At 46.7% G+C, this 14,797-nt stretch overlaps 1 protein-coding gene across 5 annotated transcripts in view; it reads left to right on the top strand.

Annotated features, from left to right (window-relative positions):
• Positions 1–14,797, top strand: part of STAT1 (signal transducer and activator of transcription 1) — a 1,428,390-nt gene that overhangs the window by 529,479 nt on the left and 884,114 nt on the right. For 3 of the 5 annotated variants that reach the window (XM_069733810.1, XM_069733808.1, XM_069733809.1), the window contains exon 9: positions 3,959–4,120. The exons of the other annotated variants lie outside the window; for them this stretch is intronic. In XM_069733810.1, the coding sequence (XP_069589911.1) occupies positions 3,959–4,120 (162 nt within the window). The remainder of the gene's footprint in view (positions 1–3,958; positions 4,121–14,797) is intronic. 5 annotated transcript variants of the gene reach the window in all.

A 14,797-nucleotide genomic window follows, 5' to 3' on the forward strand; every position in this document is an offset into this window, starting at 1 on the left:
CCCCACTTAGTCTAAGGGTGCCTTTGAGGCGTTTCCAGACAAGACGGGCCTACATGTACAAAAGTTTACAATGTACTTTATTTTACTGTATTTGTTCTGCTTTTCTCCTTACAAGTTATTCTAAAGCCTTGATTAGCAACAATTAGCTGCATAATTTTGGAAGCATTAATATGTTTGTACATGCCTGTTTCTTAAAGCAACGTTGAGCTCCGTTTACACTTTACTTTTCTTCTTATTTAGAAGCCTTGATTAGCTACAAATAGTTGTATATTTTTCGAGATCGTTTACATGTATAGTGATACGCCTGTCTTCTTTTCCCATTCCCTGACTCTCAGGGAATTACTTACCCTTCCCTTTTACCTACTTTCCCTCCCTTTTCCAATCCTCCTATAAAAATTTTACAAAGTCAATAAAAATATTTGAAAAAGAACAGCAGGGTTAAACTTTATTCAACTTAGGTACCGTATATACTCGAGTATAAGCCGACCCGAGTATAAGCCGACCCCCCTAATTTTGCAACAAAAAACTGGGCAAACTTAATGACTCGAGTATAAGCCTAGGGTGGAAAACGCAGCACCTACTGGTAAATTTCAAAAATAAAAATAGATACCAATAAAAGTCAAATTAATTGAGACATCAGTAGTTTAAGTGTTTTTGAATATCCATATTGAATCAGGAGCCCCATATAATGCTCCATACAGTTCATGATGGGCTCCATAAGATGCTCTATACAAAATACGCCCCATATAATGCTCCATACAGATTATGATGGGCTCCATTAGATGCTCCATATTAAAATATGCCCCATATAATGCTGCACAAATGTTGATTATGACCCCATAAGATGCTCCATAGACACATTTGCCCCGTATAATGCTTCACAAATGTGGATTATGGCCCCATAAGATGCTCCATACAGATATTTGCCCAATATAATGCTGCACATGGCCCAATACAGATATTTGCCCCATATAATGCTGCACATGGCCCCATACGATGCTCCATACATATAATTGCCCCATATAATGCTGCACATGGCCCAATACAGATATTTGCCCCATATAACGCTGCACATGGCCCCATAAGATGCTCCATACAGATATTTGCCTCCATATAACGCTGCACATGGCCCCATAAGATGCTCCATACAGATATTTGCCCCATATAATGCAGCATATGGCCCCATAAGATGCTCCATACAGATATTTCCCCCATATAATGCTGCACATGGCCTCATACAGATATTTGCCTCATATAACGCTGCACATGGCCCTATAAGATGCTCCATACAGATATTTGCCCCATATAACACTGCACATGGTCCCATAAGATGCTCCATACAGACATTTGCCCCATATGCTGCTGCTGCGGATTAAAAAAATAAAATCACATACTCCCCTCTCGTCGCTCAGGCCCCTGTACTTGCTATATTCACCTGCTCCCTGTTCCACCGTCGGCGCCGCTGTATCTTCCCTGTCGTCCGCACTGACATTCAGGCAGAGGGCGGCGCGCACTAATGGCGTCATCGCGCCCTCTGACCTGAGCATCACTGCAGAGGATGCGGAAGATGCAGCCAGCGTCGTACTAGAGCACCTTGGGCCCACCAGAGAAAATCATTATTGGGGCCCACTATTAAGCTACCTAGAAATACAAGACCACCAATTGTGTGGTAAAACACGCTAATATCAGGGTATAATATAAGGTAGTACACGTCTTAATTATGTAGCAGGTGTTGGGGTAGAATCATAGAGGGGTAGCCCCCTCATAGAATATAATGTCACCCCCTGAGAGAATAATGCAGCCCCACCACAGAATATAATGCAGCCCCCATAAAGTATACTGTAGCCCCTCATATAGTATGATGTAGGCCCCCAGAATATAATGTAGTCCCCTGAGAATAATGCAGTCCCCCCACAGAATATGATGTAGCCCCCCTCACAAAGTATAATGCAGCCCCTCTCTACCCCACTCATTGTCCTCATCACCACCTCCATCATTGCCTTCTTCTCCCCCACCACCCCATCACTGCCCATTCCACCATCTCCATAATTGCCTCTTCCCCCACCATCATTGCCCATTTCATCACCTCCATCATTGCCTCCCCCACCACCCTCATTGCCCATTTCATCACCTCCATCATTGCCTCCCCCACCACCATCATTGCCCATCACATCCATCATTGCCTCCCCCACCACCATCATTGCCCATCACCTCCATCATTGCCTGCCCCACCTCCATCATTGCCTCCCCCACCATCATTGCTTATCGCCGCCATCATTGCCTATTGCCTCCATCATTGCCTTCCCCACCATCATTGCCTCCCCCACCATCATTGCCTCCCCACCACCATCATTGCCCATCACCTCCATCGTTGCCTACCCCACCGCCATCATTGCCCATCACCTCCATCATTGCCTCCCGCACCATCATTGACTCCCCCACCACCATCATTGCCGATCATCTCCATCACTGCCTCCCCATCACCTCCATCATTGCCTCCCCCACCGTCATTGCCCAATCGCCTCCATCATTGCCTCATCTCACCATCATTGCCCATCACCTCCAACATTGCCCATCACTTCCATCGTTGCCTCCCCTCACCATCATTGCCCCCCACCATCATTGCCCATCAACTCCATCATTGTCTCCCCCCACCGCCATCATTGCCCATCACCACCTCCATCACTGTCTCCCCCCACCGCCATCATTGCCCAACACCTCCATCACTGTCTCCCCCCACTGCCATCATTGCCCATCACCTCCGTCATTGTCTCCCCCCACCACCATCTTTGCCCATCGCCTGCACTATTGCGTCCCCCACCAATATCATTGTGCTTCCCCACCAACACTCACATGCAGCCGCAGGCACACACACACACTCACACGCAGGCACACTCACACACACGCAGGAAGGCACACTCACACACACTCACACAGCACAGCTCACCTCCCTGCAGCCTCTTCTTTGCCGGCAGCTTTCTGTGTGAGACAGCGTGCTGGATGATGACGTCGTCCAGCTGGGCTGTCTCAGACAGGAAGCAGGACGCCGGAATGTGCTGCTGCTGCCAGGAGGTGAACTGTGCTGTGTGTGTCTGACTCTGTGTGCTGTGTGTATGTGGTGCGGTGGTGGGGCTTTACATGCGGGCAGCGTTAGCCTCACCCTGTGGCTAACGCTGCCCACTATTAAAGAGAAATGGTATTCACACTTCTCCACGCCCATAGGGGCGTGGAGAAGCGTGAATATTAATTTTGCTTTAGCAGCGGGGACAAGATCCTGTCTCCAGCTGCTGCTAGGCTGGCACAGAGCGGGCCCCCTTGACTCAGGGTCCCCATAGCCACTGGCTTGGGGCCCCTGGAGCAGTGGGGGCCCTTGAAGCAGTGGGGGCCCTAGGCAGCTGCTGGCAAATATGCCAGCAGGTGTCACTGCCTGGGCCCATCGGAGAATCCTCCAGTTCTCCGGTGGGCCAGTCAAAGCCTGGATGCAGTGGCGCCGACGGTGGAACGTGGAGCAGGTGAATATCGCGCACTATGTTATACTCACCTGCTCCTGGCGCGGTCCCTGCACGTCTGTACCCCGGCGCTGCCAGCTTCTTCCTGTAGTGAGCGGTCACATGGTACTGCTCATTACAGTAAGGAATATGCGGCTCTACCCCTATGGGAGTGGAGTCCATATTCATTACTGTAATGAGCGGTACCATGTGACCGCTCACTACAGGAAGAAGCTGCCCGGGAACCAGGGACATGCAGGGACCGCGACAGGAGCAGGTGAGTATTATCACACAGCTCCGCTCCCCCTCCCCTGCCGACCCCTGGGTATGACTCGAATATAAGCCGAGAGGGGTAATTTCAGCCCAAAAAAGTGGACTGAAAATCTCGGCTTATAATCAAGTATATACGGTACCTATTTCTTTGGTTGGTTATATAAACTCTTTAAATATTGTATTATGTGGCCTTTTAGGTTCACCTCCGTTGCTAAAAGCCTGCAACAAATTCGTCAGCAGCTGAAGAAATTGGAAGAGTTGGAGCAGAAGCTTATATGTGATGGTGAAGACCCAATTACAAAAAACAAGCAAGCCTTCCAAGAGCGCACACACAATTTATTGAGGCAGCTGATACAAAGGTACGCTATTTTAACCCCTCATCACTGAAGCCAATTTTGACCTCCCTGACAGCCTTATTTTTCAAATCTGACATATATCACTTTATATGGTAACAAATTTGGAATTAGATGACATTTGCATTAATTTATGAAAAGATCGTAAACTTAGTAAAAAAAAATAATAAAAATTAGCAGTTTTCAATCTTTGACATTTTATGCCCTTACAACAGTCATTCCACACAAAATAAATAACATTTCCCATATGCCTAATTTATGTCAGCATCAGGTATAAAATCCTCCTTCTTTACCATGTTGGAGGGGTTAGAAGTTTAGCAGTTGTTTTCATTTTTTCAAAAAGGTTACAAAAGTACTGTAAAAAAATTGTATGTACCTATTAAGTTTTGAAGAGACTTTGAGGTGTCTGAAAATCCCCAAAAGTGAAATCATTTTAACGCCTTTATGACCTTAGACCTATTCATGTGTCCAGGTTTCCTGGTACTTACCGACCTTGGACGTGTGGCTATGTCATGGCAATCGCCCACGCACAGAGGTTGTGCACGATTACTGCTGGGTGTCAGCTGATTATAACAGCTGACAACTGTCTCTCAGTACCAGGAGCGGTGCCCGCACCACTTCTGGCACTTTAACCCCCTGCAGCATTTAGCAAGCAGGCAGAGGGAAGAAAGCCCCTTTGCCCTTGGATTGGCCCCCACGACATCATCACGGGGATCCAATTGTTGCCATGATGACATGATGTTGTAATGACTAGATCCGGGTCACCAGGCATTAGGTAGATCATACCAAAAAACGGTTATCAAAAGTAACAAACGATGTACTAGTCCAAAGTATGCCAAATATATTATCTTTATTGATTAAAAATTAAAATCAACACAGGTGAACCAGTGAGGAAATTCATAAAATCATAGTTGTCCATGTCTGCTATGACAAAGGGGCACACATCACCTCAAATGGATACCTAGCCATAGAGTGATATAGAGCATCACAAATAGGAGTTCCTATTATGGCTATCAAACATATGTGCATATTGCCATTGATCCAAAAAATGTGAAATGCTCGCACTCTGCATGATTACAAGCCAAAAGAATCAATAAGGCAGTGGGACAACCAATATCATTCCCATATTACACCATTTCAATCTTAAGTGATATAATACCTTTATACGCAAAGCAGAGTGCGCAGTTCCTGGTGCAGATCCAGAGATCCAGATTCAGTCTTGCCTTTTTCAGGGGGCACACACAACCACTCTCTGGTGCAATTTTTATACAGTGTGCAATCATGTGACGTCAGACGCGAAGTGGCATCACATGTCCGGAAACATCCTCCCCCTGCCAGATATGATGCGTGTGTCGCTATGCCGACCGCAACGCCACCCGGTGTCTGCGTCATACAGTAGTAGGCGCTACCTGCCAAACACCACACTGAAACGCCGAAGGCCGGGAGAGGCCACAGCAGCAGGGCAGAAACGTGTGTGCAGACAGGGGATGCGCTGCCGACATGTAACACAAAAAAGTAAACAAGAAACCGAAATCCCTGTCTGGGTAAGAGAAGTACATCATTGTACTAATTAATGTGAGAAAAGCACATTATTGTACCAGTTCATCATGGCAATAATTAAACCACACGCAACTTCATAGCATAGTATTTGCCCACCAACGATTCCAATGGGGATCTAAATTGCATATCAATATAAGCATAATAATGAATTATAGAAAATTTTTGTGAGCATCATTCAATCAATCCATTGTTAGACATCATGGTTGAAAAATGTCCAGTTTAAACTTGTATGGAGGTTGCCAGGATGAAGAACACAGGGACATGGGAGACATGAAACCGGAACTACTGCACAAGAGATATGATCATAAGTAAAGAATGAATAAAAAACAAAACAAACATAGTAAAAACCAAAAGCATAGCCGCATATAATTTATGAATATATACAATATAATATATTGTCAACCAGGTAGGTGATCATAGGAAGGGAACGTAGCTTATGTTTTCATTGAGTCCAGAATGATGCACAGTGCCCAATGTCAAGATCCATCTGGACTCCATTTGGGCCAATCTCCTCGAGACACCACCTCAGGGATACTGATTTAAATGATATTAATTCCTCTAATTCTGAGGAGGCCAGTGGGGAGAGCCTGAATAATATGACAAGGGTGAGAGGAGGAGGCATGCAGTAGCATATTTATAGCTGTAGTCTTTCGAAAAATATTTGTCTGGATCTCATCTTTCTCATCCTTCCTGAGTGAGACATCCAAGAAATCGATCTCACCAGTGCTACATTTATGTGTAAGATGGATATTATGATAATTACCATTCATGATCAGAAAAAAATGTGTTTAGTGATTCCACTGATCCCTGCCAGATCAGCAATATGTCATCCATGTAACGTGTCCAGGACAGGATACAGCACATTGACAATGTCTGATCTGACATGAAAAGGTCCCTCTCCCACAGCCCCAGGAACAGATTAGCATATGAGGGCGCGTAAGACGCCCCCATAGCTGTCCCCTGGAGCTGCAGGAAGAAGGACCCCTTAAAAACAAAAAAATTATGAGTTAATGTGAACTTCAATAATTCCAATATCAATTTTTTTTTATATCTACTGGGAGGACTGACACACTTCTTCATGACGTATGCTGGTGTACAGGGACTCAACGTCCTCTGTCACCAGCATCGCATCCTCATCCAATTGAAGGCTGTCAACCTTATGGAGGAATTCCTCTGCATCTTTCAAAAAGGATGGCAACTCCTCCACAAGGGGTTGGAGTTTAGAATCAATCCACTGGTTGACATTCTCCAAGTAATTAGCCCTCCCTGAAATAATTGGCCGACCAGGGAGGGGAGTCTGTGCATTCTTGTGAATCTTGGCAACCAATAGAAGGTAGGAATCGTGGGTTCACACACCACCAAGGCAGTGGCCAATTCTTTAGTTATGGTGCTATTCTCCATTGCCCTAGTAATGATATTCTTCAATTGGATAGTATAAGCAGACAAGGGGTTGAAGGTAAGCTTCTTATAGCATACCTTATAATTTAGTTGCCTAAAGGCTTCTTTTTCATATCTTGTTTTAGGCCAAATAACGATGTTGCCTCCCTTGTCTGCCTGTTTTAAACTACATCAAGGTAAATTCACAAGAACTTGCAGGTGCCCCCTCTCCTCTATAGTTAAATTATCTTGATGGATATGCCAAGGAATTTTCAAAATGTCTTTGGTGACGATCTGAACAAACAGGTCGATGTTAGAACAAGATGAGAAAGGGACAAATTTGAAACAATGTGGTTTTATTGAGGGAGGAACCTAACCTCCTTCTGTTAAATTGTGTTAAGGTCTCGTCACACATAATGATATCATTAACGATATCGTTGCTTTTTGTGACGTAGCAACGATATCGTTAACGAAATCGTTATGTGTGACAGCAACCAACGATCAGGCCCCTGCTGGGAGATCGTTGGTCGCTAGGGAAAGTCCAGCACTTTATTTTGTCGCTGGATCTCCCGCTGACATCGCTGAATCGGCGTGTGTGACGCCGATCCAGCGATGTCTTCACTGGTAACCAGGGTAAACATCGGGTTACTAAGCGCAGGGCCGCGCTTAGTAACCCGATGTTTACCCTGGTTATTGTTGTAAATGTAAAAAAGCAAACACTACATACTTACATTCCCTGTGTCTGGTCATGTCCCCCGCCGTCAGCTTCCCGCACTGACTGGTGAGCGCCGGCCAGCCGTAAAGTACAGCACAGTCAGTGCTGGAAGCTGAAGGCGAGGGACATGACCAGACACCGGGAATGTAAGTATGTAGTGTTTGTTTTTTTACATTTACAATGGTAACCAGGGTAAACATCGGGTTACTAAGCGCGGCCCTGCGCTTAGTAACCCGATGTTTACCCTGGTTACCCGGGGACTTCGGGATCGTTGGTCGCTGGAGAGCTGTCTGTGTGACAGCACTCCAGCAGCCAAACAGCGACGCTGCAGCGATCAACATCGTTGTCGGTATCGCTGCAGCGTCGCTTAGTGTGACGGTACCTTAAGTTGGAAAGATCCTCCATAGTGCGTAATGCTACTTGTTCCTCCTCTGTGGGAAATAACTTTAAAAGATTAGTGTCACAAAAATGTTTTTTAAAAAGCAATGATCGTGTAAATAAATGGAGATCTTTAATAGTAGAAAACACATCAAATGCAGCAGCTGGCGAGAAAGACAAACCTTTTTCAAGGAGAGAGAGATCAACAGAGGAAAAAACATGTTGGCTTAGATTGAATACCTTATTATCGTGCCTTTTTTGTTCTGGTGACCTAAATTCTTGACGTCTGTATGTATGAAAATGTAGGTCCCTTGGTCTCTTAGGTCTAGCCCCTGATCTAGTGATCATTGAAGAACTAGATACCTCGGACAGGTCACTCACAGAAGATATAGAGGAATACAACTCAGCACGTTGCACCTGATGACTGTAATGTGCTGCTGCAGTGCAGTATAGAGTAACCTCCACCAGGGGTGTTGGTTAAGGAAAAGAGGTTATACACACAGCGCAGCAACACTGAATAACAATACAGGTGTCACAGGTAATGAAAGAGACGTTAGACAAGCCAAAGTCATACACAGAGATAGCAGCGCGGTACAGAAGGGGCGAGCAGAGAATAGTAGGGGACAAGCAAGACGTCAGAACCTACCGGGAACGTGGTAACAAAAACGTGAGACGTAAGACGGAGTCGGGGTACAGGCAAGAGGTCAGAACAAGTCAAAAATGGGTGCAGGCAGTCAGAGGCAAACATGAACACTAGTACAGGTATCCAGGTCTGGAGCTCAAACAGTGCAGCAAGAACTATAGCTGACACTGGCCCACAGGCTGCAGAGGACTTAAATAGCTCAGCCAGCTTCAGAGTGAGGCAGACAGGGTTTTCCCTAGTCTGAGGGATATCGCAGCTTTAGTCTCCCCAATACCCCCGTGACATTATAATTGGCCTAAATAAATTTTGGATGCCATGGATCCCATGACTTCCATGACCCGCCAGTTGGAGGCACTGTCCTTACAGGTCACTGAGTTGAAGGGGGCAGTTCAGCAACAAAGTCTTGTAGTATCTAATGTGCAAGCTGAAACTGCAGGTAGAGTCGAAGAGCCAAAGATCCCTTTACCTGAGAGGTTTGCTGGGGAACGCAGTAAATTTGTTGTTTTTTGTGAAGCTTGCAAATTATATTTTCATATGCGCCCGGTTTCCTCAGGTAATGAGGCTCAGCATGTGGGCCTAGTATTGTCATTACGGAACGGAGACCCCCAAGCATGGGCGTTTTCATTACCATCTGATTCAGCTGCATTTAACTCGGGAGATTTTTTTTTCTGCTCTTGGATTCATTTATAATGATCCTGACAGACTGGCTCTAGCAGAGTCTAAAATACGCGCTCTCCGCCAGGGGGAACGAATGGCGGAGGATTACTGTTCTGAATTTCGCCGCTGGGCAGTGGACACACAATGGAATGACCCTGCGCTACGGAGTCAATTTGTACATGGGGTTTCGAGAAGGGTTAAACAAGCCCTCCTTATGTATGAGACTCCTGTTTCTCTAGAGTCTGCCATGAGTCTTGTTGTCCGCATTGATCGCCGTTTGCGTCAGGGGGCGCAATAGACGCTGTCTATGGGGGAGGGCGTAGGTGCACGTGTGGATGCTGCAGGTGAGCCCAAGGAGCTTATGCAAATCGCAGGGGTATCACGTCATCTTGCCTCCTCACTCAGGAAGCAGGGAGCCTGTTTTTACTGTGGTAAAAAAGGGCATTATGTTAATGCTCGTCCTCTGTTTTCTAAGAAAAGCACAATGGCGGAAAACTTCTAAGCTCAGAGGGTGTGGAGGACACCAATCTGAGCTTATGCATATCTTCCATGGGGGTCTCTCAATGTATGCTCCCTGCCAGAGTTATTGTCGCTGGCAGAGAGCTGCCTATCACTGTTTGTGTGGATAGTGGGTCGGCCACTAATCTCATTGATGCGGAGTTTGAGCGCACGGCCGGGTTCACGTTCGATAAACTGCCTCATCCTATCCGGGTGGTCACCATCAATGCTACTCCACTCCCACAGGGGGAGATTACTGAGTTTGTGGCTGAGGTTAAACTCCACATTGGGGTCCTACATTCTGAGCAAGTTACATGTAGGGTGCTCAGTAATCTTCCTGCACAAATGGTTCTGGGTTTTCCATCGTTGTCTATGCACAACCCGGTGATTGACTGGAAAACTCAGGATATAATTCAGTGGAGTGGATTTTGCCAGGATAATTGCCTGGCCACATGTGTGTCTGCTGTGACTTCCAGCATTCCTGAGTCACTGCTGGATTTTGCAGATGTGTTATCTGAGAAGGGTTGCTCTGAATTGCCACCACATCGACCCTATGACTGTACTATTAGGTTTAATCCAGGGGCCAAGTTGCCGAAAACTAGGATGTTTAACATCTCTAGTCCTGAGAGGCAAGCCTTGAAGGACTACATTGCTGAGAGTCTGAGCAAAGGGCACATCAGGCCTTCGTCCTCGCCGGTGGCAGCGGGGTTCTTCTTCGTTAAGAAGAAAGATGGCGGACTACACCCATGTCTGGATTTTAGGGAGTTAAACCAGATTGCGGTTTGTGATCCATACCCTATGCCACTGATACCTGTTTTGTTCAACCAGGTGGCTGGTGCTAAGTGGTTTTCCAAGCTTGACCTCAGGGGGGCGGACAACCTCATAAGAGTCCGTCAAGGTGATGAGTGGAAGACGGCTTTTAATACTCCTGAGGGTCATTTTGAAATTTTGGTGATGCCATTTGGGTTGACAAACACGCCTGCTGTATTCTAACATTTCATAAATGATGTGTTCTCGCATGTACTGGGGAAATTCGTTATTGTGTACCTAGATGACATTCTCATATATTCATGCGACTGTGATACTCATTTAGAGCATGTGAGGCAGGTGTTACAGCTACTCAGAGAAAATAAGCTCTATGCAAAACTTGAGAAATGTGTTTTTTTGGTTCAGGAGTTGCCTTTCTTGGATTATATTGTGTCTGCTTCAGGGTTCAAAATGGACGTCGCTAAGGTGCAAGCGGTGCTGCATTGGGAACGGCCTGATAACCTAAAAGCACTCCAGCGGTTGCTTGGATTTTCTAATTATTATAGAAAATTTATCAAAGATGTTTCTACCATTGCTAAACCGCTTACTGACATGACGAAAAAGGGTACCAATTTCTCCGCCTGGCCGGAGGCTGCTGTGCGCGCATTCGAATTTCTGAAGAACAGTTTTGCTACGGCCCCCATTCTGGTGCAACCGGACGTATCAAAACCATTTACCGTGGAAGTCGATGCGTCTGAGGTTGGGGTGGGGGCGGTGCTGTCACAAGGCTCATCCTTGGGCGAGTTGCGTCCATGCAAATACTTTTCCAAGAAGCTGTCGTCCGCCGAACGTAACTACGATATCGGCAACAGGGAATTGTTGGCTATCAAGTTGGCTTGTGAGGAATGGCGACACTTCTTGGAGAGGGCGGTCCACCAGGTTAAAGTTATCACCGACCATAAAAATCTGTTCTATTTAGAGTCAGCCAAGCGTCTGTCCCCCAGGCAGGCTCGCTGGGCATTGTTTTTCACGTGTTTCAACTTTTTTGTCACGTACCGTCCGGGGTCTAAGAACACTAAGGCAGATGCTTTATCCAGGTGTTTTCCGGGGGGAGAACCTCGGGAAGATCCGGTACCCATCCTCCAAAAGGGTGTAGTGGTCTCGGCTCTCACGACAGAGGTTAAGGCAGAGATTGCCGAGGCTCAGGAGGAAGTACCACCAGAGCTTCCCGTTAACAAATCATTTGTACCGCTCCATCTTCGCCTAAAGGTGTTGGGTGAGCATCATGATGCTGTTCTGGCTGGCCAACCAGGGGTTAGGAGTACCTTGGAGTTGGTGTCGCTTCGGTTTTGGTGGCCCAAAATCCGACAGCACGTGGTCTCGTACGTATCAGCATGTACCACGTGTGCTAGAGCTAAGACGCCTCGCTTCCATCCTGCTGGCTCATTACATCCTCTAGGGGTACCCAGTAGGCCATGGATGGAGATCTCCATGGATTTTATTACACACCTACCTTCCTCTGCTGGGAACACGGTCATCTTGGTGGTTGTTGATCGGTTCTCAAAGATGTCACACTTTGTGTCCTTGCCTTCGTTGCCTAACGCAAAGACTCTGGCTCAGGTTTTTGTGCAGGAGGTGGTCAGACTTCATGTGGTCCCATCTGACAGTGTCTGATAGGGGTACTCAGTTTGTGGCAAAGTTTTGGAAAGCTTTTTGCTCACGGCTGGTGATCAAGTTGTCGCATTCTTCGGTGTTTCATCCTCAGTCAAATGGTCAGACCGAGCGTATGAACCAGAATTTGGAGCAGTACTTATGCTGCTTTGTTTCTGACAACCAGGAGGAATGGTCGACGTTCCTTCCTTTGGCTGAGTTTGCCATTAACAATCACCGCCAGGAATCGTCTGGGGAGTCCCCGTTCTTTTGTGTTTACGGGTACCATCCTCAGTTTTGTACTCTGCATCAGGGTGGCTCTGCTGGCATTCCTGAGGAGGACCACCTAGGAGCACAACTGTCATCTGTTTGGAGGAGAGTGAAACAGCGCTTGCTGAGCGTGGGTGCTAGGTACAAACGAGTGGCTGACAGTAGACATGTGCCAGGTCCGGACCTGAGTGTGGGTGATTGGGTGTGGTTGTCCACAAAAAACATAAAGCTCAAAGTACCATCCCTGAAATTGGGTCCAAGGTTTATTGGTCCATTTAGCGTTGCCGCCATCATTAACCCCGTAGCCTACCGATTGGAGCTTCCTACTGTATATAAAATACACAACATGTTTCACAGATCTCTGTTAAAGAAGGTGGTGGGTTCCGTGGACGCGGCACCGATGCCACCTCCTGTCTTGGTGGATGGCAGTTTGGAGTTTGAAGTCTCCAAGGTGGTTGACTCTCGTATAGTGCGACGCACATTACAGTACCTGGTACACTGGCGTGGTTATGGGCCTGAGGAGAGGTCTTGGGTACCAGCTTCGGACATACATGCGGACTGGCTGGTCAGTATGTTTCACCGCCGCCATCCGGACAAGCTGGGTCCTATAAGTCGGGAGGGCCCTGGGGTCCCTCGTAGAAGGCGGGGTACTGTTATGTCGGACGCTATTCACATTAGGGCGTCCGACAGACAGCGGTAATTCCACATTTGTCCACTATGCTCAGTGGCACCGGCTAGATTTTATCCAGGCTATCCAAGGTTAATCTGGCTGGTAATCGGGTTGGAGGCTGGGTCACGCCCGTGGCCTTTAAGTAGTCATTTTGGACTTTGGGCGTTGCCGATTTATAGCTTGTGTCTTGTGCCTCGTGATCTCGGTCTGGAGTGGTAGTCTAGGAGTTGAAGTATCGTATCTGGTGGTGTATTATCCTTTGTCATATTTCTCCTTCCTATATTTGTGTTTATTTTTGCCCTGTGCACATTATAGTGTTTTCCTTTGTGTCTGCAGCGTGGTGCGTTTTCAGTTTTCCCTGTCTGTACTTTCTGTGTAGGTTGGTGTGTGGTCTTATCACTGGGTGGCGGGTGGAGGTTTCAGCATAGGGCTGAAACAGGAGTTAGGGTCAGGCCTGGCGAACCAGACAAGCACACCATCAGTGTAAATTCTGGGAGAGGGACAGACAGGGTTTCGCCTAGTCTGAGGGATATCGCAGGGGCCCGGGTAATCAGCTTTAGTCTACCCAATACCCCTGTGACAGAGCCTTAATAACCGCCCACAAATACCGCCATTCAACACTATCAAAAGCCTTAGCGGTGTCTAAAGACACCACATCCCTCTGACCCATATTGTCCGACTTTACCTGCATTTGAGAAACAATCGTCTAAGATTACATGCTGTAGAACTATTGGGCATAAAACCAGACTGGTCCCGGTATATTAGTGTTGTTATCACCTTGTTAAGACGATTAGCCAATATTTTGGGCAATATTTTGATATCTATGTTTAATAATGAGATTGGGCGATAAGAAGCCGAAACTGTCGGATCCATACCCTGTTTTGGCAATACTACAATTATTGCCTGAGGAATGGACTGCGACAACTCACCCTCCACCAGACCAGTAGCATACACCTCCAACAAAGCGGGAAGCAATACTTAGTCTTTACATTTTATTTATACCTCCCCTGGGATACCATCCACCCCTGGGTCTTTATCATTAGACATAGAGGCCAGTGCGGCGTCAAGCTCCTCCAAATTAAACGGCTCTTCAAGAAGTCCCTGATCAACCGTAGAAAGTCTAGGAAGCTGAACCTCTGCAAAAAAAACCATCCACCTCCTCCATCATTGGTTGTACCCGCGTTTTAGAAAGATCCAAATAATACTCCGTCATCACCTCTAAAATTGACCCGCAGCCAGTATGCTCCGACCCATCCTTTCCCTTCAAAGCAACTATATGTGTGGAGTCTCTCTGTGCCGCCAGTATTCTAGAAAGGAGATGTCCCGCCTTGTCCCCCTCCTCATGCACTCTTTAAACTTATTTTTTCACAAGCATCCATCAGTTTGTTTGGTTTTCCTCCAACACTGATCTGCTTTCTATAATTCAGCATCTCACGAACATGTTGCACTTTGCCCTTTGCATGTGTCTTTTTATTTGCCAACATATTTTTGACCGGCATTTTTTAGGCCGAGTCAAAC

This window comes from Ranitomeya imitator, chromosome 7, assembly GCF_032444005.1.
Source record: "Ranitomeya imitator isolate aRanImi1 chromosome 7, aRanImi1.pri, whole genome shotgun sequence".
NCBI lineage: Eukaryota > Metazoa > Chordata > Amphibia > Anura > Dendrobatidae > Ranitomeya > Ranitomeya imitator.